Here is a 24,826-nt window from a genome sequence, read left to right as displayed (position 1 = left end):
ACTCACTCTGACTCTGACTCTCAAGCTCACCCTCACCGCTGTAAAAGGCCTTAAGGCATTTCCTAATCATGTTAGTTGTTACCATTCACCCATTTAAGTCTGCAACTTTTCCCGCCCCACCATGTTTAAAACCCAATAGCATTGATCTTGAATATGTTTTTAAATAGAGCTGTGTCTGATCTAAATAAAAGCTTAAAAAGTATGATAATAAGACCCAACAAGAAATTATTAATTTTATTTTTCACCGTATTCCACCCAACATCATTCCAACCACATTCAATATGAAAAAATATTAGAGAAGGTGGATAACATTTATATAATTAATGTTATTAATTGATTTACGAAACATATTGATTGTTGCGAAGTGAAATGAGTATAATGTCAAAACAGAGAATCTGCTGGTGGTGTCTTCAATCTATTATACATAGTAAAAGATCAGTTCAAAGTCTTGGTTACTAACTGCTTATTGTTCAATTCCGACAAACAACAATAAAAAATGACTACGCACAAGGCCATTGTTCGGTCTTTGCCTTTTGTCTTTGTTCTCTCTACGATCTCGACAGTAACTTGAAGATTTAAATAAAAGAAGCGTTGTTTGTGCCAACAGAAAGAGGATGGGGAACAAAACACAAGCAGTGAAGCCACTTCTTTTGAAGGCTTCACTTCCCTTGTACCCGCCAGTCGCCACCATCAAACTAAGGATAAGAAAAGTAGCTTAATAACCTGATATTCATTTTACAGACAAAATGATTCTCCAGAAAGCCCCTAAAGGATGGGAGCAAATTACTTGGGCATAGGCTCTAGGAGAACAGTGGAGAATTATCAAACAAAAATTTTAAAAAAAAAAATTAAAGAAAAACCCTTTTGTACAGAAGCCTTCACATGAAGTAGCTAAGGGCCTTCTTTCTTCTAGAACCCCCTTCGCCGTATAGTTCATTCCATTGTAAAAGCTCAGTCATGTTCACAGACTCCGATGAAACACTAGCGCATACCTAATTCCAAATAACAAGTTCAAAAATTTAAATGCAGCAATAATGAGAGAGAGAAAGGCATGCGAATGATATTTGTTATCCTTACCCGTTCATGAGCATCTTTGAAGTCATCCATGTTTAAAGGCCGTATATCAGCACTGCCACTCAGCGCTGGAGCTGGTTTACCTTCTGCTTGAGCTGCAGCACGCTCCTGTTATCAGTGGAACATATCAGATCAAAGTACAATTGCTTCCAAACAGATCGAAAGGTATACCGGTCACCTAACACATGATAGTTCAATTTGTGCAGCCTGCCCCAAAAATAACTTGGACACAGCTCTATTAAATCCATTGAAAAAACAAAAAGACGGACCTTCTTTTCTTTCTCCAGAATCTCTTTGATTGGACGGTGTGCAGCAGTTACACATAGATTCTGCAACATAAAAGTAGTTATTGATAATAGCCACTTGAATTTATGGTTGATAATAAAGCCTTCAACTTTGAAGAAAAACAATATCACATATTTTACCTTAAGGTCACTTCCAGAATATCCATCTGTCATGCTCGCAATTGCATCAAAATCAACACTGGAAGACAAGTCTTCTTTTGCCAGTATAACTTTTAATATCTTTGCTCTATTTGGAGCATCCGGCAAATTTACCATCAATCTACAGAAGAAGACTCATTATAAACGAATTGGCATCTTGTAGGCAAAAACTGGGTGGGTTGATGTGTGTGTAAACACATGGAAGTGTGAGAGCAGGTATATATATACTGTATACATGAAACTAATGGTCCTATTTTGGATATAATGTTTTACCTACGCGGCAGCCTTCGAATGACAGCCTCATCAAGGTCAAAAGGCCTATTTGTAGCTGCAAGTACCAGAACTCGTTCTGTATCTTTTGTTCGTAAACCATCCCAGTTTACCATAAATTCATTCTTCATCTTACGCATTGCCTCATGCTCCCCTGGGTTTTCCCGCCGGCCCAACATGCTGTCAACCTATAAGAAGCACCAATAACAAGAGAATTACATTAAAAACAATAACCCAAAATAAATAAATTAGTTAAGGGCTATAAGAACCTTACTTCATCAACAAATACAACACTAGGGGCAATTTTACTAGCTAGCGAGAAAACAGCTTTCACATACTTCTCACCCTCACCAAACCACTGCAGTGAAGAAAATGACACGATGTAAAAATTGTGAAATGAAATCAGTTCAGATATTAGACGACAGTCAATGAAACTATCTAAATTTCAAACCTTAGATGTAATGCTCGACATGGATATGTTGATGAAGTTTGCACCAGCTTCTGTAGCCACAGCCTTTGCAAGCATTGTTTTGCCTGTTCCAGGGGGGCCAAATAACAGGATGCCCTTGCAAGGCTGCAGACGGAGGACAAATTAACACTTCTAATCAGATACAATCAACACCAAATGATCAAAAAACTCATTACTGAAAAGTAAACAAGTACTTAAATGAAATAACCAGCACCAAAGGCACAATGACATTATGAGGACTAAATTTTAAGTGATATAATCAACAGTATTAAAACTCACAATGATATGCAAATCATACAAATTATAAAAGAAATAATTGATAATATTAGATAGTACAAAAAGCACAGCCAAACACCCCACAGAAAGTACGAGCACTCTCACAGAATAAGAGACCGTTTGGCACTGCTTTTGGTAGCGTTTGGCAAAAATAAATAAAAGTGTTTCTGGATTATAAAAGCACTTTTAAGGGGTTTTTTGAGAAGCACCTGTCAAGTGCTTCCTCGGGAACCACTTCCAAGTGCTTTTATATGAACCACTTAAAATTTTTTTAAAAAAATTGAATGTGCTTCTTAGTCGAAGTACTTCTAGTAAAAGCGCTTCCTAAGAAGCAGTGCCAAACGGGCCCTAAGAAGAATTAGCCATAATGCATAGCAATCTATTAACAACTGTACACATTTTAATGTTATAAATCTCAACCCAATATATAGTAAGTGTCTAGATAGGATGACCTAAATAAAAATTTAAAATACAACAGGAGATGAATGAACTCTTTATTGTATCCTTAAGTGAACTGACACTCTAGATGACAACATGAAAAAATGATAGCAAACAATAAATACATATTAATCAAGCAAAAGGATATCATATGAAGTAGCAAACGAAAAATAGAAAAGAAAAAGGATTTAATAGAGCCAGAAGATGCAATCAAACAAGAATAGTCAACCACAACACTCTAAACATCAAATAAAGAAATATATTTTCTCTCAAAACAAATAAAGCTTTATACCTTGGTTAATTGCCCCTTGCAGAAAAGCTCCGGCCTTTGTAAAGGAAGCATCACCAATTCCTTCAATGTATCCTTCACATTTTCAAGAGCTCCAATATCATCAAACGTAACTCCAATGTCCGTAGGCGGGATAACATCAGCTAAAAGCCTTTTCTCAAATTCATTTTCCGTTACAACATCCTGATTTAAACCAAAAAAAAAACACTATGAAGATTAACATAGAAATACCTTGAGGGAAAAAGGAAGAGTTATTTTAAGTCCCGCAATAATTCCACTCAAAACAGACAAAAAATGATGTCTATAAAAGTTATGGGAAACAAACAAATCCAGCTGCATGCAGGATAGCTAATCACCTTAAGTGACTTCTTCAAGCTCTTAGTTTCATTCTGGATAGCCTGTAAAATTCCAAGTCCGTACTGGATGCTGCCAGAATTGCAACATGGCATTACAACTGTGTAATATCCATCCAATAACTGATATTTCAGCTAACAATTATTCAGGAAGGTGGCAAGAAATGAGCTGTCAATTACCTCTCGCCAGACAAAACAACTCTTGCTTCTGGATCAGATTCAGGATTCTGCATCAAATGATGGCTTAAAGCCCATCCAACTACTTTTTCTGAACCTGCAACACATGAGACCATACAAAAGTTACAAAAGATATTATAGACAAGACAAAACCACAAGAAACTTATGACATTTGATATATCAAATATAGAGCATACTTTCATTTGTAAGTGTTTGATCCTTGATGCATAGTGTCTCAAGTCCTTCACATTCCATCCCACACCGACCCAGAACCTAGAAAATGAATTAATGCACCTTGATTATCATCTATGTCAACATCTATAACCATACACTTCTAAATGAATCAGAGAACTAAAGATGCCTGAAATTTGATTATAGGAATCGTCTTTCTGAATTCAACTGTCAAAATTTTCTTTTTTTCTTTTTGGATATATTCTGTCAACTGTTTCATTTATGCTAATCTTTCAAAAGTTTATTCACATCATTATTACAAACTATAGCAAAAACAAATAGACTATTGATCGGCACAGCGTGTAAGTAACATTCAAGGTCCAGGAAGATATACATCCAAAGCAGGACTGTTAAACCACCAGACAACAGAATTGAACAATGAATTTGTTGGTATGCCAAGAACATCCATCCATTGTGAGGAGTCACGCATGCAGAGAAGTATGAATACTGTTGCATTAATAGTAAAGTTTTCAGATCTCAGGTAACTACATTTGGATCCACATGTAGACATGGTAAGCCACCCTTGATCAGTACCCAAAACCATTCAGCTTGAAAAACAGGTCAAGGATGAATCTAGATAAGGAAAAACTGTGGAAAGAAAAATTTTCGATAGATTGAATGTACTTAAATTTTGAGGCCTTGGATTATATTGTTCTGGGATGCACTCACTCAAGGGATCAATAGGGTTACCACCAGAGTTATAAGTTACCAGCCTAAATACCTGGTACATGTGTCCAGAAAAGGGCATAGACAGCAGCACAGCCGAAGAATTCACATATTAACATCCAGAAAAAGGTTTCAAATATCAATTTAAGATTTGTTAAAGCTACCATAAATATTTGTTCAAGGGCATTGTAATGTGCAAAGAAATCCCCATATGTATGATAATGGAAATTTCAAGTGCTGCCACAAAAAAACTCACAGTGCGCAAGTGATTCAGGTTTCCCTTCATTTTGAGGGTTTCAGCATCTTGATCCAATTGATGCTTCCATGAGACAAGAAGCGCCTCTTCCTGCAATGGTTAATAAGCTTTAAGAACATATTAAGAAAATCCCCCAGGAAAAGAGAGGGGGGAGGAGGGTGGGGGGGGGGGGGGGGGGGGGGAACATCTCTTCTGGAAAGACTACACAAACCTGTGGCATATGAATGGTTACTTTATTAGGAAAGAGCTTAGTAAGAAGTTTTGTCGCCTTGGGAACTTCCTTCCCTCTTTCATGAAGTCTTCCAAAACTATCCTGAAATCAAAAACTCACACTCAGAATAGCAAAAGAACACCCATAAGTTTTAAAAAATTGAAAGTCATAAACAGAGGCACAATGTTTTTAATATGTATTTAAACATTACCGGGAAAGCCAAGTCAAGAAGGGCAGTTTGATTGCTGCCAAACTTTGTGAAAAGTAAACCACCAGGATGTGACTGCAAGAAAGGGAAAAAAACATTTAAGGTAATCTTAATCTTTTTAAAGGCCATCTAACTCAAAGGTGAAGTCAGAAAAGGAACACAAAATAAACACTCTGCACTTGTAAAATCATTTTACAAAGATGGTAAACCATATTTTGAACATCTTGTTAACTTACTTTCTTCTACATGAGTTATTGCGAATATCTACTGCACATACATCATGCAATCATACTTATAATTGATGATATTTTTTTTCTTTTTTTAGCAGAACATCATACATGTAATTGGTAATATGACATGGTATTGATACATAGGTTTATACCTTTCAATTCCATGGCAACGTTCCTTTTTTTTTTTTCAATTCAAGTTGAGTATGCTAAAAAGGTTACATATCAGATAGAAGAAAAAAATGCATCCTCAGTATAGTAAACAAATGCAGAAACAAAAAAGAAATATTACCTTCTCTTTACGATTGTCAGTATGAGTATGAGAACCAATTACAACCACATTATCAGGAAGCTTTTCAAGTCTGGCTCTGAAAGTGGTAAACGAATCTGAATTTCCTACAAGGGACTTCTCCGCATCTTTCATGAACAAAATGAAAGGAGAACTTCTGCTCTCATTAAGTACAGCCTTTAAAAAATATATATATGCAAATTCATTAGAAACTTATAGAATTATTACAAAGCAAAACAAAAAAAACCAATAGTTAACTATGGAAGATAATACTACCTCAAATAATGTGTTGATCAGTAACTTGTCCAAATCTTCCACGCCCGTGTTCTCCAAACGAAGATCAGAGACTAAAGAGGCGGGTTAAGAAAGGTTTTCACACACACACATATTTCAACAAAAAAAAACTACTGTCAATAACTGTGAGAAAATCATACCATTGCAGAAGAATCCATTTCCTTTACATAGACCCCCAAGATCAACACCATCAGTTATTGTTTTATCAAACCTAACACCAACTTTTGACAAAGGATTGTCCTCAAAAACCAACACCACCTCTCCACGTGTTCCATTCACCGGGCCCCTGTATATCAAGTAACATAGCATATGTAACACCATGAATCCAATATATAGGTGAACCATCTTTTAAAATATAGAAGCAACCAAAGTTTACAGATCAATAACACATGAATGCAATGTTACACTCACTTGTAAATAATTGGGTCATGTAATGTAGGAGAAATTTTATATATGCACATTGAGGAAAAAACAATGATAACAGTCCATATTATCCAACAGTAATACTAATAAATATTCCAAAAAAAATGTCAAAAATAGTTGATATACAAGAATACCAAACATAGCCCAAGGAACCAAACACAAAATCCATTATATACTATAAATTTATTAATTTAATGTACTTCCTACAGTAGGAAACAACAAGATATTGGACAAACAGTTTCAAAATTGCCTGGAACAGATCAAACAATTAAGCAATCGGTAGATCAAATGTAAACTACCAACACTGTGTGATATACAGTTCAAAGTCACACATTACACCAGTACAGTAGGAAATTTCTAGATAGATATATCAAGTTCAATTCAAAACAATACATTATCAAACAACAAATGGACTCTGCAAATGAAGCATTCCGTTTTAAACAAGAAGATTAAACAGAACCCTCATAAACTGTTATAAAAATTGTACCGTGAAGAAAAGGCACCAGAAGATGAGCCAATAAATTTTACTCTGTCACCTGCATGTTGCATTTTTCAGGAAACCATGTTATATATAATTTAAATTAGAAAAAAAGGGGGGCAGAAACTTCTAGATTGGGAGAGAGCAGCACAAAACCATTTGAAAAGTGGCAAACCTATTTTAAATAAGTAATTCTTAGATGTCCCCGAGGAAGAGGGGATGGCATCAGTCTCTATCTTTGGTTGGGATTCCAGGTCATATGAAGGTCCATTTGAAGAGCTTGGTGCCTCTGTTTCAGAAGCTGGTGGATCCATGCTCTTAGCCAAGTCCCTGGGTACAGGGCTTTGTTTGGTCATACTGCAGAGTTTTTCTGCATTAAGTCCATCCTTGAGCAGCTCAGCTTCCTTTGACGATAAACCCTATCGAACATTAGTTATTCATAATTCCCACTAATTAGCTCTGGCAAGAAGTAAAGAAGGATATTGATACAACAAAAAAATTATAACTTCTATTCAGTGGACGAAAATGATAATTATTAAATTAGTCTCAAATCCCAACAAAGCAGGAAATAAAATAGAAGAACTTAAGCCAATGTCAAGAAGGTGCTGTTTATCTTACACCCAAAAACGAGTGGCTATCAAATATGAGCAACTTAGCCCCGAAATATTGAGCAAGTGCCTTGGCCAACATCTCCTGATATATATCAGACCCTACAAAGGCATTCAGAAACAAACAATTTCAATTTTCGGGAACAAACACCATATCATAAATGTATTATTTAAATGTAAAAATAGCCATATATCCACACCTGCAGGACCAGAGAGCAAAATTCGAGGGTTCACGGTAGTAAGCTCTGAGGTATACTTTGCATGTTCTTTATGTTTCAAGTGTATAAATGAAGCTGCAATCAACACATTCTTGGTATTCTCACTGCAATGAGAGGAAACATACAAACTCTATAAATGACTAGTGCATCTTTGAAATTATCAATCATGCAGTGTACAAATCAGCAGTAAAGGAATAAGCATAACAAAATAACAACAGCACTCAGCAGAATCAATTTCATAATCACCATATACACTAACAAGATACATGCAGACTACAGCAAATTTATAACAGTAACAAACATGACTAAGGAAGGGAGAAAAATAATGACATCACAATTTGCAGCTTGAACCAAAAAAAAATTTACTATGAACCTACCTAACCCCAAACTTCCTTCATGAATCAACCTAGAAGCACATTTTTTTTATTTTCTTGGTTCCCAGAAATCCCCCAGGCGAACCCGGATTCAAAACTGCCCCCCCCCCCCCCCCCTACAATCTTTGGGAGGCAGGAACCTCTAGCAAATAGCTAGATAGGTACCTTTGAGGAATCGAACCTCAGGCCACATGGGAGCAAACCATGGGCCTGATCAACTTGACTAAACCCTCGTTGGTAGAAACACATTTTTTTATTCAATAGAACCCCACTAGTTGATTCACATTGCGACAATTTTCACTGAGAAACTAGAAGTCGGATGTCAGAATTTGATGTTACAAGATGATTACAGAAAAACTTAAGAACGGAAAGTAAAATCCAGCCAAAAAAGAAAGAAGGTCGTGATTATGGAATCACGTACTCAAATCTAGATTACAGAAGATAAATGGGCATAAGATCCAACACACAACAAAAAATATGATTAATTTTCTTGGCTAGAATACTTGTAACAACATGATGGTTAACAAAGCACATGGTAAATACCTCAAATAGTATGGGAAATTGTCAAATGAAACATCTACGTTTTTGCCGTCGAGAATTCCTGCATGAATGCCATCTTTAAACACAACACACCGCAGAGACATGCCTGACGTTGATGCTGACTGCGAATCCCTCGTCCACTCGTTTCTTTCTTCCAATACCTGTTTAAAGAGACCTTTGCTCAATTTCAGTTTACAACTAGGGGATCGAGCTAACATCCTCAATAAAGGCCTTAGCAAATCATTCATCCCAGAGAGTTTTACATTGCCTGCCTCTATGCCAGACTCTGGGTTGCAATCTGGAGTAAGATTCTTGTCAATTGCTCCAATCTCTTCATCTTTGTCAGTCACTCTGTTCGCAGTTGAGCTACTTTCCATGCCATCAAGCTCAACTTCTGTACCATCTTGAACAACAGACTGAACTGGTACCTCAGCACCTGGGTGGACTTTACCGGCAGTCTGAGCTGTAGCCTTCCATCGTGATAGTTCTGGTCTCATGCTAAGAGAAGCCAGTATGGAAGCCCCAGCCACAGCTGAAGGATCTCCTGCCCTCCTTTCAAGCTGCAGAAATTTTCCAGCACCAGTTTGAACCTCTGCACCCTTAACTGCAGCCTCAGTGACAAGTAGTTGAAAAATCTATGTCGGTAAAAGTTAAGGAAATTATCTATATGGCCACAAACATATGCAGGCATAGAGTCATACAGGTGAGTGAAAGTGTTCTCAAGGACACAAAAATTAAGAATAAAATTTGAAAGCAATAGAAAAGTAAACCGCCCAGGAAGGATACATAAGCATGGTTGCCCAGAGAACCAAAGACCACTTCATCACCGGAGTTCAGGATGCAGCTGGTGCCTTTCTTGACATTTGTCCCATTTACTTGCAGTGATCCCTTGCTTCCCATACTTTCTAGAACCGCTGCAGGACCGCCCTCACGCTGATCATGTACACAAACAATGAGTGGTCATAATGCATGTACATATTTTAAGGAAACAAAAAAGAAATGAAAACGGATGACACACATGTAAGCCACTTTAGCTCTCATTTATGCTTAAAAGCCCTGATTACAACTTAGTAATATGCATGACAGTCCTTGTGTGTATCAGCACACATTAATTTTGTATAATACCTACAAAATACAAGAAATGGAACTCTCAAAGAATACCAGTATGCGCTTGATCTTGCACAGAGACGCACTAATAGTCTGATCCTTCAAAGGAAAATTGCAGGTTTTGCTTGAACCAATTGTGAAATTCGTTGTGCAAATAGTAATATTTGAATTCTGCAGTTGAATAAAACACTTAGATAAACGCCAAAATACAAAGCAAAACACCAAAAAGAGTAGTTCGGTCTAAAATCACACAACACACTCTAATTCAACCTTTGAAGTATACTTCATACAGATAAGCACGAATTACCTGTGCAGACTGTGTCAAAAGCTTGCACCAAGGTGTCGACGTCTGGTAAAAGCTCCAGGCCGAAAATGAACTCCTCGGCTTATCCACCACAGGCGAAGAACCTCAAAAAACCACCAACCCAACATTTCTAAGATTTCAAATTTCAAATTTCAAGAAAACCCATACCCAATAAACCCAAACTCATCCAAAACAGAAGCTAAACAACAAAATTCACAAATTACAAAGGCACAAATAGATCGTCGGCGCGCCATGCACCTACCTTCGGCGATCGGAGGCGTCACCGCAACCGCTTGGGTAGCAGCTTCGGTCTTTCCAGAAGTCACGCCGTCAGCGGCGGTCGGAGCATCGCCGGGACCACATTCTCCGGGATCGGCAGCCGGAGGCGGTGGCGGAGGCGTACAAAGCTCGTTTGAATTCTCCACCCCCAGCGTCGGTTTCTCTGAAGCACCGCCATTATCGACCTGCCAAATCGAACAGAATCAAAACCCTAAATCTCACAATTCACGCCCCCCAAAAACCCAATCTTTGACCCTCCCAAAAAACATCAAAGGAATGGAGCAAAAATTCGATTTTTTTATCCCAACAAAACCTTCTGCCGCTTCGGCGACGTAGGCTTGTCCTCGGACGACGACGATCGTTTGCTGTTGTTGCCAGAGAGAGATCCACTTCGCCTCGTTGAAACCATGGCTCTCTCTCTTCGTTTCCCTTTCTCTTTCTCTTTCTCTGCTAGAAATGCTATAAAAGAGAGAGAGACAGAGAGAGAAAGACCGATATAATTTTTTTATGGTTTTTTATTTTTTTGTTTCTTTTTTTTATTGTTTTTTATTTTTTGTTTCTGTTTTTTTATTGTTTTTTATTTTTTTGTTTCTTTACATTTATAGTTTGTGTTTCTAAATAGACTAAATGTTAATAAAATAATATTTTTTCTCAACAAAAAATAATAATACTCTTTTTTAACTTTTCTTGTGTAATTCGGTTGGTGCATGGAAGATTGATGTCCCCAAATTGGTTTTTATAGAGGCAGACGACGGCGTAGGCTAAGCAGCGCACGTTAGCAATCAGGGGATGACTGATGAGGATCTGGCAATGTAGGTTAGCAGAATTTGTCTGGTTGTTCCTAAGCTGCGCTACCGGGAGTGAAGAACCAAGGGGGGTTACGGTTGAAGAAGACTTGAGGGGGTTGGGGGGTTCTACAATCTACGTGGGGTTTGTCTTTTGTTCTTTCGGTTATACTCGTAGACTACTAGACTGACAAGCCTTGTGTTGTTGTGAGAAGCACAACTGCAAAGAGTCTTCTACAAAATTTTATTTTATTTTTTGGTATGGACCCTATTTTTGGTTTGACCATACATTTTAGCAAATTTTATTTCAATGGCAAGTGCAATTTGATTCATTATGTTTCTTAAAATATGAGATTTAGTTTATTTTAAAGATATAGTGCTAGCGAATTTGTTTATGTACGAAGCGACTGTTTAAATATAAGTTTAGAGTAAACTCATATCAAGTGGTAGTGTATGTCCACATTGCATAAGTGTGATAAGCAAAACTCTTTGAAATATGTAAGGTATATAATCTATAAATTTATGACAATTAGATAAATTCGATACACAAATTATTTGTGAATGTTTTGAATACATTCTTAATGATTAAGTTAGATTTAAATTTCATAATGGGATCATTTTATGATTTGAATTTAGATGAGAGTGCATTTTTAGGGTTAATTATACTTTGTCCCCTTTAATTTTTGGTCGTTTTATTTTTTACCCTATTTTACCCTAACCTTCAAAACTCTACAATTTACAAAATATTGTTAGGTGTGTCTTTCATTTTATGTCATTCGTTAGTTTGACTCTATTTGTCCTTTTTTCTAAGTATTATTTATTTACATGAACACTATTAGATTCATGTGTTTTCTTATATAGTAGGTGACAAGGTGTCCACTTGGTTTCTATTGTGGCATATGCCATGTCAGATGGCACACATGAATATTTGGGAGAGGAAAGGGTATTTAATTTTAAGAAAATGTCCTTAACATAAATCATAGCTTCCATATAAGAAAATAGCACATGGGTCTCATTGCTTCCACATAAGCATTTTGTGTCACATAGAAAACACATGAGTCACATCGCATTTTGTGTCAAACGCATTTTGTGTCAAACGGTATAATTAACAAAATGCATTAAATTGAAAGATAGATCCAACATTAGGTGTACATTATAGAATTTTAAAGATTAAGGTGCAAGTTAAAAATGATCAAACCTTGAAAGGTGCAAGTTAAAAATGATCAAAACTTGAAAGGTACAAAGAGTAATTAACTTTTGTTTTTTACCCATCCTATTATGTGCATGCAAAGGAAAAAAGGTACAAAGTTTATTGTCCACAACTAATGATGTTCAGTTAGTGAAATGAATGGAGTAATCCATATATTGAACAATCTACGTGTACAATTCACTAATGGTATATTTATGGAATGATATTGTAACGAGTCATTCTCATTTTAACTCAAATCATGTGTTTACTTATATTTAAGAATCAAAAAATAAGTAGTGGCAAAACAAAAAAAAAAAAAGTAAGTGGGGGCTCCCTCCCAAAGGAGTAATCACATTCCTCTTTTTAGAGTAATCACACTTCTTAGGGGGACTTGATATTAACTCTCATTCCATGTGTAGTCATTGCTTCATACCAAAGTTGCTATTAAATTTTTGTGATAACCCAATATACCCACATAAGAAAATAAACCCTAGATTTACAATAAAGGCACACCTCTCCAAAGATTTACCCCTTCGTATGGATACATTTTTTACTTTATTATAAACAAATTATATTTTTTTGTTTTCTTATAATCATAATCAAATTGATATAATGCACTAAAACTAATTTTAGATGTTAGAACTTCCTATAGCCAGAGTGTTTTTTTTTTCTCTCTCTCTCTCTCTTAAAGAAAATATATGGGTACCAATTTTGTTTTCACTCTCGATTGGCATTTCAATATGGTACTATTAATAGAACTCTTTGTCACTATTTTTATAATAAATGCTAAATATATTCTTATATATTGGCGAATGTTAATAACAAATTTAAAACTAAAAGAATGTTTTCTTTTAATTATGAGAAGAAGATTTGAATTTGAGTCTTGAGACTTCTCAAACATTTTAATGATTACACATTAGTACTTTACCTTATTTTTAGTCGATCGGTTCAAATTTTTATTAGCATTTTATTTGTTTGGACGGTTGGACCAATTCACTCTGATTCTACATAATTCAATTTCTAGAAATATACTTGATATAATATTGTATAAATTAGTTATTAATTTAGTAATATTTTACTGTACTTTATTGGAAAAAAAGTTATAAGTTTAAATTATGTCTCTCTCGGAATAAAATTAAAAAAAAACCTTATAATAACTATAGTAGTAATAGACTAATAGTGAACAATATCCGTGGTAGGATTTGAGCACGTTGCGGCTGAAATATTTTTGCCTTTTTTCAATCCCCAAAAGTTTTTTTTTTGGTCAATATCCGCAAAAGTCAAATCCTGTTAAACATTAAAGTCAAAGAAAACAAAAGCATGTGACTCATAGAAAAATTTTAATTGGTCCGGAAGCAAAAAAACAAAACAGAAATTAATCGGTTATTCGGTTATAAGAAAAAACTATAATTATTTACCTGGTAGAAAAGTTAACGGCTGAGATAAAATCTAAATAATTAATGGCTATAATAAATTAATAATTATGGGCAACGTATCACCATCAGTCTCTCACAGTCTCATTGACTCGAAACTCTCCACTCGCTCACTACCTAACTATCGTCGTCTCTGCGCAGTTCTCTCGTCGGTAAGATCAGACCCATTTGCTCAATAGACGCAAATACTCAATGTTGATTCAGTCAGTGTGTTTTAGCCTATGATTCATTATCTCCTTATAATTTTGTTTTCTTGAGCGATTGAAATTGTCGTGCGGTTTTTTTGTCATTATTTGTGCGGGTTTAAACTCCAAAGCCTATGTTTTTATAGCTAAAGTTAGTCGCTTGGCTTCTACTGATGGAAGAGAATGGATTAGAAAGTTATTCAATTAAAGAATCAAAATAGACCTTAAAAGGCAGTTAATTTGCTGCTAATGGAAATGCTTAACAGTATTTGATATGTTCAAGTTGGGTTCACAGCATTTGCTGTCTTTGATCAAATAAAAGTTCAAAGACTTAATTTTTCATCTATTGCAGGAGCACCCACAAGCATACTTAGCAATGACAGTCTCATTCCATGGCTTAAACTCGGCCGCTGGCCTGAAGAAATTGGATGAGTACCTGATTTCTCGCAATCATTTCTGGGTAAGTATTTATGGTTTTGTCAATTGGTTAAAGTTTTAGCCTTTTAGGTGACTTTGCTCAGTTTCTTAGGAGGGTCTTAGCTTGAAGAATATCCAAGGAATTGCCAGTAATGATAGTGTTTTTAATTTGCATTGATTTGTTTGATTTGTGCATATATTTTCAATGTTGTTGCGCTTCTCAGGTACCAGGCTTCAAAGGATGATATCACTGTAAATGCAGCTCTTTCAAAGTCTCCATCATCGGAGTACGTGAATGTGTCCCGGTGGTACAACCCTATTGAGGCACTTCTGAGGATTTCGTAAGTTCTTGCGATCGTATGAGTGTTACCATGTTACAAGTTTGTTTTGATGGCCTTTTTCTTTTTTGGAGGTGCAGCATGAAAGATGTTTATTCATTTGTTCTTATTACGTTTTCATAAATTTTTCATTGGCTGGTGCTGTATTGGTGTTTCTGGAGATGGTTGTGGTGTCACTGTGGAGGGACATGCTCCCATCACAGAAGAGGCAGTTGCACACCTCCAGTAGGTGAGACAAAGGCTAGTATTTCCACCCCCTTTTCTGAGTGCTCATTTGGATGTCCCTGTTTTACCATGCGCAAGACTGCATTCTTTAGGAGAATATCACAATGAGTTTGGCCTATATTTTTTTATCTGGTTTAAAAACTTTCACAATTGCTATACTCTTGTCTTAAATATGATATAATTTTCAGGCCTCAGCTGCAGAAAATGATGATGATGATGTGGATCTTTTTGGCGAAGAGACCGAAGAGGAGAAGAAGGCTGCTGAAGAACGTGCAGCTGACATTAAGGCATCTGCAAAAAAGAAAGAATGTGAGTTTCCTGTCTTGTTATGCTCTAATTTATATTGCTTTTCATTTTTTTTCCCATCAATCTCCCTTACCCCTTTCAAGAGTTTTCAACATAAGCTTTATTCTTGTGAGTTACCATTTTCAGCCAGAAAGTCATCAGCTCTGTTGGAAGCCATGGGATGATGAAACTGACATGGAAAAGCTTCAGGAAGCAGTAAGAAAAGTTTTCAGATGGAAGGGTTGCATTGGGGAGCATGTAACAAGCCAGTGTTCTTGAAAATTTTCTTATGCAGATAAATAGCCCACTTAAAATATATTGGTTCTGATTATTTTGTTGATGCTGCAGGCAAACTTGTACCTGTCGGTTATGGGATAAAGAAGTTGCAAATTGTTGATGACCTGGTCTCTGTGGACACTCTTATTGAGGAACATCTCACCGCTGAACTGATTAATGAGTACGTCCAGAGCTGTGACATTGTGGCCTTCAACAAAATATGTAAGTATATATTTCTTCAAGCCTTTCTTGTTTCAATGAATTTGATATTGCAATGACTATTGCTTGGTTAGTAATCAACTCATCATTGTACATTATTGCTGGAGTTATATTGATATATCGTGAAGCTTTTTGTGCTTTCCCTTGTTTCTCATTGCAGGATTTGAGCTTGCAGAGATCTGTTCAAGTTGTTAGGATTGAAGATCTTGTTTATTGGAAATATGATTTAAGACCTCTGTTATCTTTCGTTATGATGTATCTTAGCTTTAACCTTATTTTTAATGAATAATCGACCAGACCAATACTGTAGGTTTGGTATGGTTTCATACTTTCATCTTTTTTTTTTTGTCTATCCATAGTCTCTCTGTCTGCTGGGTTGGTGCTTAAAGCTCGTTTTGTTCTCAGATGGAATTTTGATAGTTCCGAAAATTTTTATTTGATCATGCCCAGATGTCCAAGATGTGGATCAAGATCTTATATTCCATCTCAACTCAATAAGACACGGCCTTAACAAAGCCCTAAAGGGCTAAAACATGTTAGTTTATTAAGTTTATAAGAAAGTGTTAATATTTTAGTGAATTTATGTTATAATTTGTATTAGAGGGGAAGCTCTTCAGACCATTGACATGAACCAGGTACAAAACCTTGGAATGTCAACTTTGCATTATGACACTTTGTGACTGCTGCAGTTTACGAATAAGGACTATATGGACTAATCTAGCTACCCCGGAGAGAAGGAAGGCCACAAAACAAGAACATATTTAAATGGGTATTTTTTATGTTTATATATTTATTTTTTTCTGAAGAATCCCATGTCGTTTTCACATGGGGATGATGTGAAACACCTACTGGTCACATTTATGTAAATGGAAATCCTTTATTTCTGTTTAGTATACACTGTTAAAAGTTTATACTTTCAGGTCGAGTTCTTTAATCTCACCCACCAAAACTCGTACATGCATGCAGGGCCACAAGTTTTACGATGGGGAATGATTCTCCATTAATATAGGCCACTTGGATAACGCACAAATGTGCTTTCAGACCACATGTTAATTGAAAAGGCATTTGTCTGCACGAAAATATTGTTGATTGGACCAGTTGCTTCAGAGTTCAGATTTAGGACTCGAAAAGACACTGTCAATCATATGGATTGAAATTTGAAAACTTTGGCGTGAGTGTAAAAGGATTGTGAGTATAAAGCCATTCTTCCAAGTCAAAAAATGCAATTTGCGGAGTTTATCTTCTACCAATATTGTACTTGGGGCACACAGAACAAACAAAGCGTGAAGGAGTCTAAACAAGTTCCACATTTCGCATAATCTCCAAAACACAAAAATGAACCTCAACAAAACAAACATGATGTTTCATAGCACACAGGTTAGGAAGAAGAATTACAGAAAAAAAAGTTCTACATACTGAGGACCAAAAAGATTCCGACTCATAACATCTTAAATTAGTCCCTCATTGTTTAAGAAGAAGCACCACTACGTAAGGGATCAACTCTTCTCTGTTTTCCTACTTGCCAGCTGAGTCTCAGGCTGCATAACCAACAAGCTAAATCAGATGCAGTGCGATAACATTAATGATGGAAGCTTCAGACATACTCACAAAATTCTATGAATAAAAACCAAGCACTCCCACGATATATAACGCAAGCAACAATATATTTTATCAAGAAACTTTCAGTTAGCTGATTTATGTTGAATTACCTCTTTCTTGACAGGCTCCTCCTTTTCTGACAAAATTAACTCAATATGGCATGGAGATGACATGTAAGCTGCCAAAAGAATTTAAGAGTTAATACTAAGAAGTTGAAACACTTTAGAAACTGTATGGGGTACTCAGGAGTGGAAAACACTCACGATTAATTCTTCCATGAGCACGGTATGTGCGACGCCTTTGCTTCTGGGCTTGGTTAACCTGGATATGAGATACGTAAAGCGAATCCACATCTAAACCTTTCACCTAGAGAATACATTGACAGAAAACATATATGCTGTTAAGTATACAGATGTAAAGCCATAGTGACAAAAACCAAATCAAAGTAAAGCATACCTCTGCATTACTCTCAGCATTCTTAAGCAAGTCCAGAATAAACTTTGCAGATTTAACAGGCCAACGTCCCTGTCCATTTGAGTGGCGATTTTTAGCCTGCGCAGTTCGTCCTACTCCACGACAAAAGCGACGGAATGGAATGGCTTGCTTGTGAGCCAAAACATCCTCTAAATACCTTTTAGCATTGGCCAAAGGCAGCTTCCGAATTGAAAAGGCAGTCTCCCTCGTGTTCTGGAAAGATAAAAAATGAACATTGAAGCAATATATGAGAGGAATTTAGCAGATAAATACACAGCTGTTGGCCAACATACAGTTGCATTAGATTTGAAAAGAAAATATAAATATACTTCAAACTTCCTAAATTACATCCAAAAATTTCAGTTGCTGTTATGTGGCTTCATCCTATTTGATTTAAATGCTAACTTTTAAGTCGCTTAGCACGATCATGTATCCAACATATGGAAATCAATTGGATGTGCACAATTGGATTAAAAAGTATCAATTATGACTAGCATGGCTAAATCTTGTGCCCAAACATACTAGGAACAATACACTAGTGTCAGATCCGGATTCCAGTTCCCTTTTCATTTGCACTAAGCACTTGTGTTTCCAGTTTCACAAGTACATCGCACACACACCCACATGCACATAACATAGACTTGGCATTACAACCTACCATATTTTAATTCATCTTTTGCTAAGATGTTTTCATATATAAGTTCTTGATACCATCAAACCTAGAAAACTAATCATGATATGAATTACTTAAAATAATTGAACTACCAATCACTACTGTAATAAAACTATAAAAGTTATGATGATATCAGCTAGAAACAGATCGAAAAGGCGCATACATAGCCATAACCATACATCCAAGTTTCTTGGAAATGATAAAGCAAAATCGACATTAAAATGCAAGCGCTGCTGAGCTAAAAAACCCCACATTGTATCATTAGAATAATTAACACTGAAAATTCATGCATATGAAGATTCAACTAATTGTGTCACAAGCAACCCCACATGTACATCAAGTTGCACCTGCGTACCTTAAAATGAACTCGGAGATCATTGCCCCTAGCTTTGCAAGCTGATTTATGATTGTCAAATAATATAACTATTAGACTTTGAAGAAAAGTTAAAAGTTAAATAAAAAACGAGAACTTTGAATTACTAATTTTCTCAGCTACCAAACAGAAATTTAACTATCAGTTAAAAAAAAAAAATTAATAATGATTACTTACACTTGGTATGGTTGTCTGGCTCTCTCGAATACTTCACCTGAAAATTCAATACAACATCAAGAATCGAAAGGTTAGATTTTTATTTCGGAAGTGTTTTCTTTGCTTTTCAAACACAAACTTTGCTTCACTTTCGTTGCTTCCAAAAAAAAAAAAACAGATTTGTACCCCGAAAAAAAAAAAAGAACCAAATGCAAAACCCAGAAGATAAAATTAGCAAAGCAACTTACCATGGCTGCTGCTACAGGCTCTGCGAAGATTTCCCTCCCCTGCTCGCAAAGATAAACGAAGCTAGGGTTTCTGAGATATAGGGTTTAGGACCATAGGTGTTGCTTTTGGACTTGGAAGCTTTTCCTTTGGGCCTCTAAAAACTGGGCCTTTTTTAAGTTGGGCCTCTCCTCTAATTTGGGAATTTACCCACGTGTTAATCTAACTAACGTTTAGCCATCCATTAAAGTTCCGCCACGTGTAAACCATTTTTGGAAACCCTCGTTTAAAACAAGGGTAATTTTGTAACTTCAAAAACTGAACAAAATCGCAGAGAAGGAGAGAGAGAGAGAGAGAGAACCGGTTTCGCTCCATTGCCGATCTGCAAGCAGAGAGAAGAGAAGCAATAAAAGCTCTACTAAGAAGTAAGAACATGTCGTTTTGTTGATTATTTGGCTATGTTATTTTCATTGTATGTGTTTTACTTTCTAGCTCTTTTTATTTATTTTTACTAATTAGCTTCTGAATTGTGAAAGAAAAATTAATTTGTATTATCAGAGCTTGCATAAGCTTTATTTGGCACTTTTTAATGCATATATTGGGTTCAAAGTGCTCTGCTTATGATTTAGAATTCTGGGTTTGCTTCTAAAATTAGGGTTTATATTCTTCTACAGAAAAATAAACCAAGCCCTTTGAAAATTATTGCTGGGAAATTTGGATATCTTCAGAGTGTCAGCTCAATTGGAACCCTTCATAGGTGCAAATGTTGGTCAAGTTTTTATTTAAGTAAAGGAAAGCTTGGAAGAGCAGAGACCCAAGTTCAATTTTTTTTTTTTGGTATATGGAAGTTGAGGCTTTCAAAGGTTTCAAATAAGGTTTTATAGTTTTTGATGGAATAGTTTGGTGTTAAAGATTGTGGTGTTAGATAACCAAGTTGATGAATACGAATAATAATCAGCCCAAGAATGTAGGGGTGCCACCCCATTTTGCCAATTCTGGGGCAGGACCACCACAATCTATGACCATGAACCACCAGCCTCATCTTCTCTCTCAATCACAACCTCAAACACAAGGTGTGTCGCATTTTCCGGGCCACTTTCAATTGTCTGAGCCCCAAGCGCAGGCACTTGCACAAGCACAGTATGTGAATGCTCATGCACAAGCCCAAACTCAAGCTGCCCATGCCCAATTTGTTCAGTTGCAAGCTCAAGCCCAGTCTCTTGCCCAGTTGCATAATGCCAATGCTAGTAGTGCTGGTGCGTCGTCACCCTCCATAGCAACGCCTAGCACCGGATCTGCCAAGCGGGCTAACCAGAAGCCACCTTCTCGGCCTCCAGGTTCATCTCATGCCAACACTGGCTCACCATTTAAAACCATGGAGCTTACCCCAGCTGCTCGTAAAAAGAAGCGAAAGCTACCTGATAAACAAATACCAGATAAAGTGGCTGCACTTCTGCCGGAGTCTGGTCTTTATACCCAATTGCTTGAATTTGAGGCTCGTGTTGATGCTGCTTTGGCTAGGAAGAAGATTGACATCCAGGAGTCCCTTAAATGTCCTCCCCGTGTTCAGAAAACACTTCGACTTTACGTATTCAACACCTTTGCGAATCAGACACAAACAAGTGCTGAGAAGAAGAATGCAGAACCCCCTTCTTGGTCACTTAAGATAATTGGGAGACTGTTGGAAGAGGGGAGGGATCCTGTGGTGGCTGGGATAGCACAGAAATCCAGGGCAAAATTTTCATCCCTGTTCAAGAAAATTACCATATACTTGGACCAAAGCCTCTATCCAGATAACCATGTGATTTTATGGGAAAGTGCTCGTTCACCTGCTCTTCATGATGGCTTTGAGGTGAAAAGAAAAGGGGATAAGGAGTTTAGTGCAATTATAAGACTGGAGATGAATTATGTACCTGAGAAATTTAAACTTTCACCGGCTCTGAATGAAGTTCTGGGAATTGAGGTAGAGACCCGCCCAAGAATTATAGCTGCTCTTTGGCACTATGTGAAGGCCAGGAAGTTGCAGAACCCAAATGACCCTACTTTCTTTATGTGTGATCCGCCTCTTCAGAAGGTTTTTGGGGAAGAGAAGATGAAGTTTTCCATGCTTTCTCAAAAAATATCACAGCATTTAACTCCACCACAGCCTATACATTTAGAGCATAAAATAAAACTTTCTGGAAATTGTCCAGCTGGAACTACTTGTTATGATATACTGGTTGATGTACCTATGCCATTAGAAAAAGACATGTCTGCATTCTTGGGAAGCACTGAGAGGCACAAAGAGATCGATGCTTGTGATGATTTGATTTGCTCATCTATAAAAAAAATTCATGAGCATCGTAGGCGACGGGCTTTCTTTCTTGGGTTCAGTCAGTCTCCAGCAGAATTCATTAATACTTTGATTGCTTCTCAGAGCAAGGATCTAAAGCTTGTTGCTGGAGATGCTAGTCGTAATGCAGAAAAGGAGCGCCGCTCTGATTTCTATAATCAACCCTGGTAAGCTTCTACTCTGTATTATGCTTTTACTTTTCACTTTTTTTTCCCCTTCTTTTGTGTGCTTAGTATGAGTATACTGCTCAAAATAACTTCATGACACTGTTTAGAGTTTGCCAATGAAATACAGTTTGATTAGAGATTGAGGAGAGAATATAAAGCTTTTTTGGCATTCTCATGCATTGACCAGTTTACTTCTCAGCTCTCATATTTCCTCACTAATCTTTATTGATATGAAATCCCTAGGTTTACCCAGCCTTTGTATTGGTGATACAATTTTTCCTCAATGACCTTCTGATAGACTAATATACTAATATCTTCTAGTTTTAATAGAATTTATCCATGTCAGTTTGATAAAGTTTTGTAACTCACAGTTTGTTGGTTTGGTCCAATTCAAAAATTAAGCTGCCTAAAAAGTCTTGCAAAAATAGCAGACTTTGATTCTCTGTTGGCGCCGCGCCACTTATCCCTACAGTATAAAGTTTAGCTATGCTTGTGGGTTTTTTTTTTTTTTGAAGGACTGACTGATAGTGGTTCATGATGCTAGTTTCCACACATTAAGTAAATCAAATTTCAATTTAGTTCATACATTTATAATTCGGACAATGTAAACCCCATAGTTTTGAGTTTAAGTGATTGTGTCGATTCGAACTTCCATTGATGCTTGTTAAATGTAGTTGATGGAAACAAGCCACTTTGGAAAGGAGAAACAATTATTGCCATTTGTTTCTGGGCACAAACCTGAATTTCGTAATGTAGGCATGGACCCAATTCATTCAGACACATGCCTTAAGCACAATTAGAAAACTATAATCATTTGGCACAAAACATTTTCCAATCATTTGCCCATAAAAGCTAATAGCACTATTTGGAGTATGAAACTCACAAAGCTTCTCATAATTGTATTACATCTAAAAGCATAAGGCTCCTCTAGGTAATCAAGAGATAAACATCATGTGGGACTTTATGCAAAGCCAAGCAAAGCTTCTTAATGGCTTAGCTCGTGGTAAAGAAGTGTTGAAAAAGGTCAAACTTAGCTGGATGTGGACAGGGTTGAACGCTTTGATGCCAGTGCATGAGTTTATGGGTCAGTGGATGTGAACTTGGTTGACGTCCTGAAATGACTTCATTTTCATGTTTAAAATGATGTCGTTTGCAGTCCTCGTTTACATGCTGGGCATGTGGTGTACTTTCCTTAAACTATACTTAACAGATATGGGTGTAAGGTTTTGGATGACATAAATTAGGATTAATATTGTTCAAATTAACTGCAGAAACCAAATTGAAACATCATGAACTATAGGGGTGAAAAATGTACATTACTCAAAAGAAAAGATGACCTTATAGCTGCCTAAAAATCTGCAGATTTTATATGCATCTTTATATTCCCCATTTATTTTGCTTCAAATGTGAGAATCTTACAAAATGTCAAATTTTGTGGTATTGATGGCATTTTTCTGTTCATCTCTGAATAGACAATGCTAGTTGGTCAAAGCATATGTGTAAAACTGAGAGTTTTTCATAAATAATTTCCATTTTGGTGTTTTTTTCCAGGGTTGAGGATGCTGTTATTCGTTACTTGAACCGTAAGTCAGCTGGAAGCGATGCTCCTGGAAGCACTTGAAATAAGGAATTGCCTAATTTTCAATAAGTGGTAGTAGTGTATTTTTAAAATACCTAGATCCTGTTGTTTTCCTCTCAAGTTTATCTTGTATCTTGTTTACTCCAATATTTTTTTTTTGGTTAGGAGAATTGGATTCTGTAGACAAAAAATATGCTGAGTAGCTTTCTGGTAGAAAATTCTTCTTAAATGTATTGGGCTCATGATGGGATATGATGGCCTGTGAGAAGATATATATATATATATATATATTGTTTCATTGTCTGATTTTTGCTTGGTGCTAAATGTAATGTCTGGACTAGTAGACCTTTTTCCATATTGTAGCTGAAGACTTCCATCTAGATGAACTCATTGCGTGCATCTTAAACCACATAATTTAAGCATCTGGAGGCAGTTTTCTTTTTTAAAACCTCCCTTATTTGTGCTAATCATCTTTTTAATTCGTGCTAATTCTCTATTAGGGGCAACATGGTTTTGATTAAGTGAAAGTTCTACAAGCCATTGTACATCATAAAAGGAGAAATTTGAACTATGCCATTATGGGGACTTGACTCAAAGTCTAATCCAAGTGGTTTGCTACTTTGCTGTTCGATTTTCAAAGTTTGAAGTTGCATGTCCAACTATTGTCTTTGACCAAATAATGAAAATTAAAGTGAAAAAAATACTTACCACCAGGCCCCTCACCAAGTATGCACATTTTAATGTAAGGCTGAATGGAACCTACTTTTAGTGACAAAGAAAGAGAACCTACCTTTCCCTCCTAGGATCAGTACCTAGTAGCACGCGCAACTCTGAATTATTGTTGGGTCTCAACTCCTATCCCCAAGTTTATATCGCAATCAATAGATTTAATACTAGATTTCGTTTTTGGGCATACTACTACATCTAATGGTGGAGGGAAAATTCTGCAGTGCAAATACCTCACGCATTTCATGCAGGTTTTTATGATCATTGAATGTTGATGGGGGTTAACCTTTCTATTACTAGGATATATTATCCACCATAAAATGTGTTTGACATAAAGCGTCTTTGAACATATATATATATTCTCATGGTGGAAATTAAATCTATAAACTTTATAAGGCAAGAGTGGTTGTACGAAAGAAAATTTATAAATATTATTAGTATGCATGTTCAAGTACAAAATTATATCAATCACCTACCATACATCGATTTAGTACGTATTAAATCATATTGAAAAGGATTATCAAGTACACATTTAAGTTGAAGAATTCATAAAGATGGTCAGCACTTGCACGTGAATTTAATTGATACCTATCAATAATAATGTTGCATCTATGTAAAGATTCACACATGGGTTTGTGGGCATGTAGCTCTCTGCTTGCCAAAAATGA

The 24,826-nt window shown here is 36.4% G+C and overlaps 3 protein-coding genes and 1 pseudogene across 7 annotated transcripts; 2 read left to right on the top strand and 2 right to left on the bottom strand.

Moving 5' to 3' along the window:
* Positions 1–384: 384 nt before the first annotated feature.
* On the bottom strand, positions 385–10,973 carry LOC147274567 (P-loop containing nucleoside triphosphate hydrolases superfamily protein). Of its 4 annotated transcripts, none has more exons than XM_086256211.1 (28): positions 10,816–10,973; positions 10,486–10,687; positions 10,227–10,327; positions 9,974–10,090; positions 9,599–9,745; positions 9,076–9,447; positions 8,816–8,973; positions 7,881–8,002; positions 7,691–7,782; positions 7,248–7,491; positions 7,082–7,130; positions 6,312–6,457; positions 6,154–6,224; positions 5,881–6,054; positions 5,365–5,436; positions 5,154–5,255; positions 4,943–5,032; positions 3,987–4,062; positions 3,793–3,886; positions 3,616–3,685; positions 3,263–3,442; positions 2,239–2,361; positions 2,062–2,145; positions 1,791–1,975; positions 1,500–1,638; positions 1,344–1,403; positions 1,078–1,182; positions 385–992 (listed from the first exon to the last, which is right to left on the bottom strand). In XM_086256211.1, the coding sequence occupies exons 1-28, from the start codon at positions 10,909–10,911 to the stop codon at positions 879–881; spliced, it is 3,585 nt and encodes a 1,194-aa protein (XP_086112337.1). In that variant the 5' UTR covers positions 10,912–10,973; the 3' UTR covers positions 385–878. The 4 variants fall into 4 exon arrangements, with proteins under 4 accessions (XP_086112337.1, XP_086112338.1, XP_086112335.1 ...); XM_086256212.1 differs by having other exon boundaries at positions 9,085–9,447; XM_086256209.1 differs by having other exon boundaries at positions 8,816–9,447.
* A 3,561-nt stretch (positions 10,974–14,534) lies between these two features.
* On the top strand, positions 14,535–16,297 carry LOC147274566 (elongation factor 1-delta 2-like; annotated as a pseudogene). The gene is made up of 7 exons (XR_015119710.1): positions 14,535–14,554; positions 14,736–14,852; positions 15,011–15,089; positions 15,263–15,383; positions 15,507–15,617; positions 15,708–15,857; positions 16,015–16,297. The product of XR_015119710.1 is annotated as an elongation factor 1-delta 2-like (transcript).
* A 770-nt stretch (positions 16,298–17,067) lies between these two features.
* Positions 17,068–19,479, bottom strand: LOC147274565 (large ribosomal subunit protein uL22y-like). The gene is given in 8 exon segments (XM_086227834.1): positions 17,068–17,352; positions 17,354–17,392; positions 17,564–17,631; positions 17,717–17,819; positions 17,910–18,140; positions 18,956–18,996; positions 19,151–19,187; positions 19,378–19,479. Coding segments are annotated over 8 exon segments (552 nt in total). The 5' UTR covers positions 19,381–19,479; the 3' UTR covers positions 17,068–17,322.
* Positions 19,480–19,652: 173 nt separating this feature from the next.
* Positions 19,653–23,738, top strand: LOC147274564 (SWI/SNF complex component SNF12 homolog). The gene is made up of 3 exons (XM_086257017.1): positions 19,653–19,779; positions 20,029–21,853; positions 23,405–23,738. Exons 2-3 carry the CDS (start codon positions 20,292–20,294, stop codon positions 23,472–23,474), a joined length of 1,632 nt encoding a protein of 543 aa, XP_086113143.1. The 5' UTR covers positions 19,653–19,779; positions 20,029–20,291; the 3' UTR covers positions 23,475–23,738.
* Positions 23,739–24,826: the final 1,088 nt, after the last annotated feature.

This window comes from Dryas octopetala, chromosome 9 (genome assembly GCF_963921425.1).
Source record: "Dryas octopetala chromosome 9, drDryOcto1.1, whole genome shotgun sequence".
Taxonomy (NCBI): domain Eukaryota; kingdom Viridiplantae; phylum Streptophyta; class Magnoliopsida; order Rosales; family Rosaceae; genus Dryas; species Dryas octopetala.
This window is presented reverse-complemented; position numbering and strand designations above follow the sequence as displayed.

Bases quoted from the DNA above. Each gene is read 5' to 3' on its own strand.
- LOC147274564 (XM_086257017.1), top strand. From the start codon at position 20,292: ATGAATACGAATAATAATCAGCCCAAGAATGTAGGGGTGCCACCCCAT. The intron at 21,854-23,404 runs GTAAGCTTCTAC...GTTTTTTTCCAG, and splicing joins GATTTCTATAATCAACCCTG to GGTTGAGGATGCTGTTATTC.
- LOC147274567 (XM_086256209.1), bottom strand. From the start codon at position 10,911: ATGGTTTCAACGAGGCGAAGTGGATCTCTCTCTGGCAACAACAGCAAA. The intron at 7,783-7,880 runs GTGTGGATATAT...ATGCCTTTGTAG, and splicing joins TTTGCTCTCTGGTCCTGCAG to GGTCTGATATATATCAGGAG. The intron at 3,887-3,986 runs GTATGCTCTATA...CATGTGTTGCAG, and splicing joins TCAAACACTTACAAATGAAA to GTTCAGAAAAAGTAGTTGGA.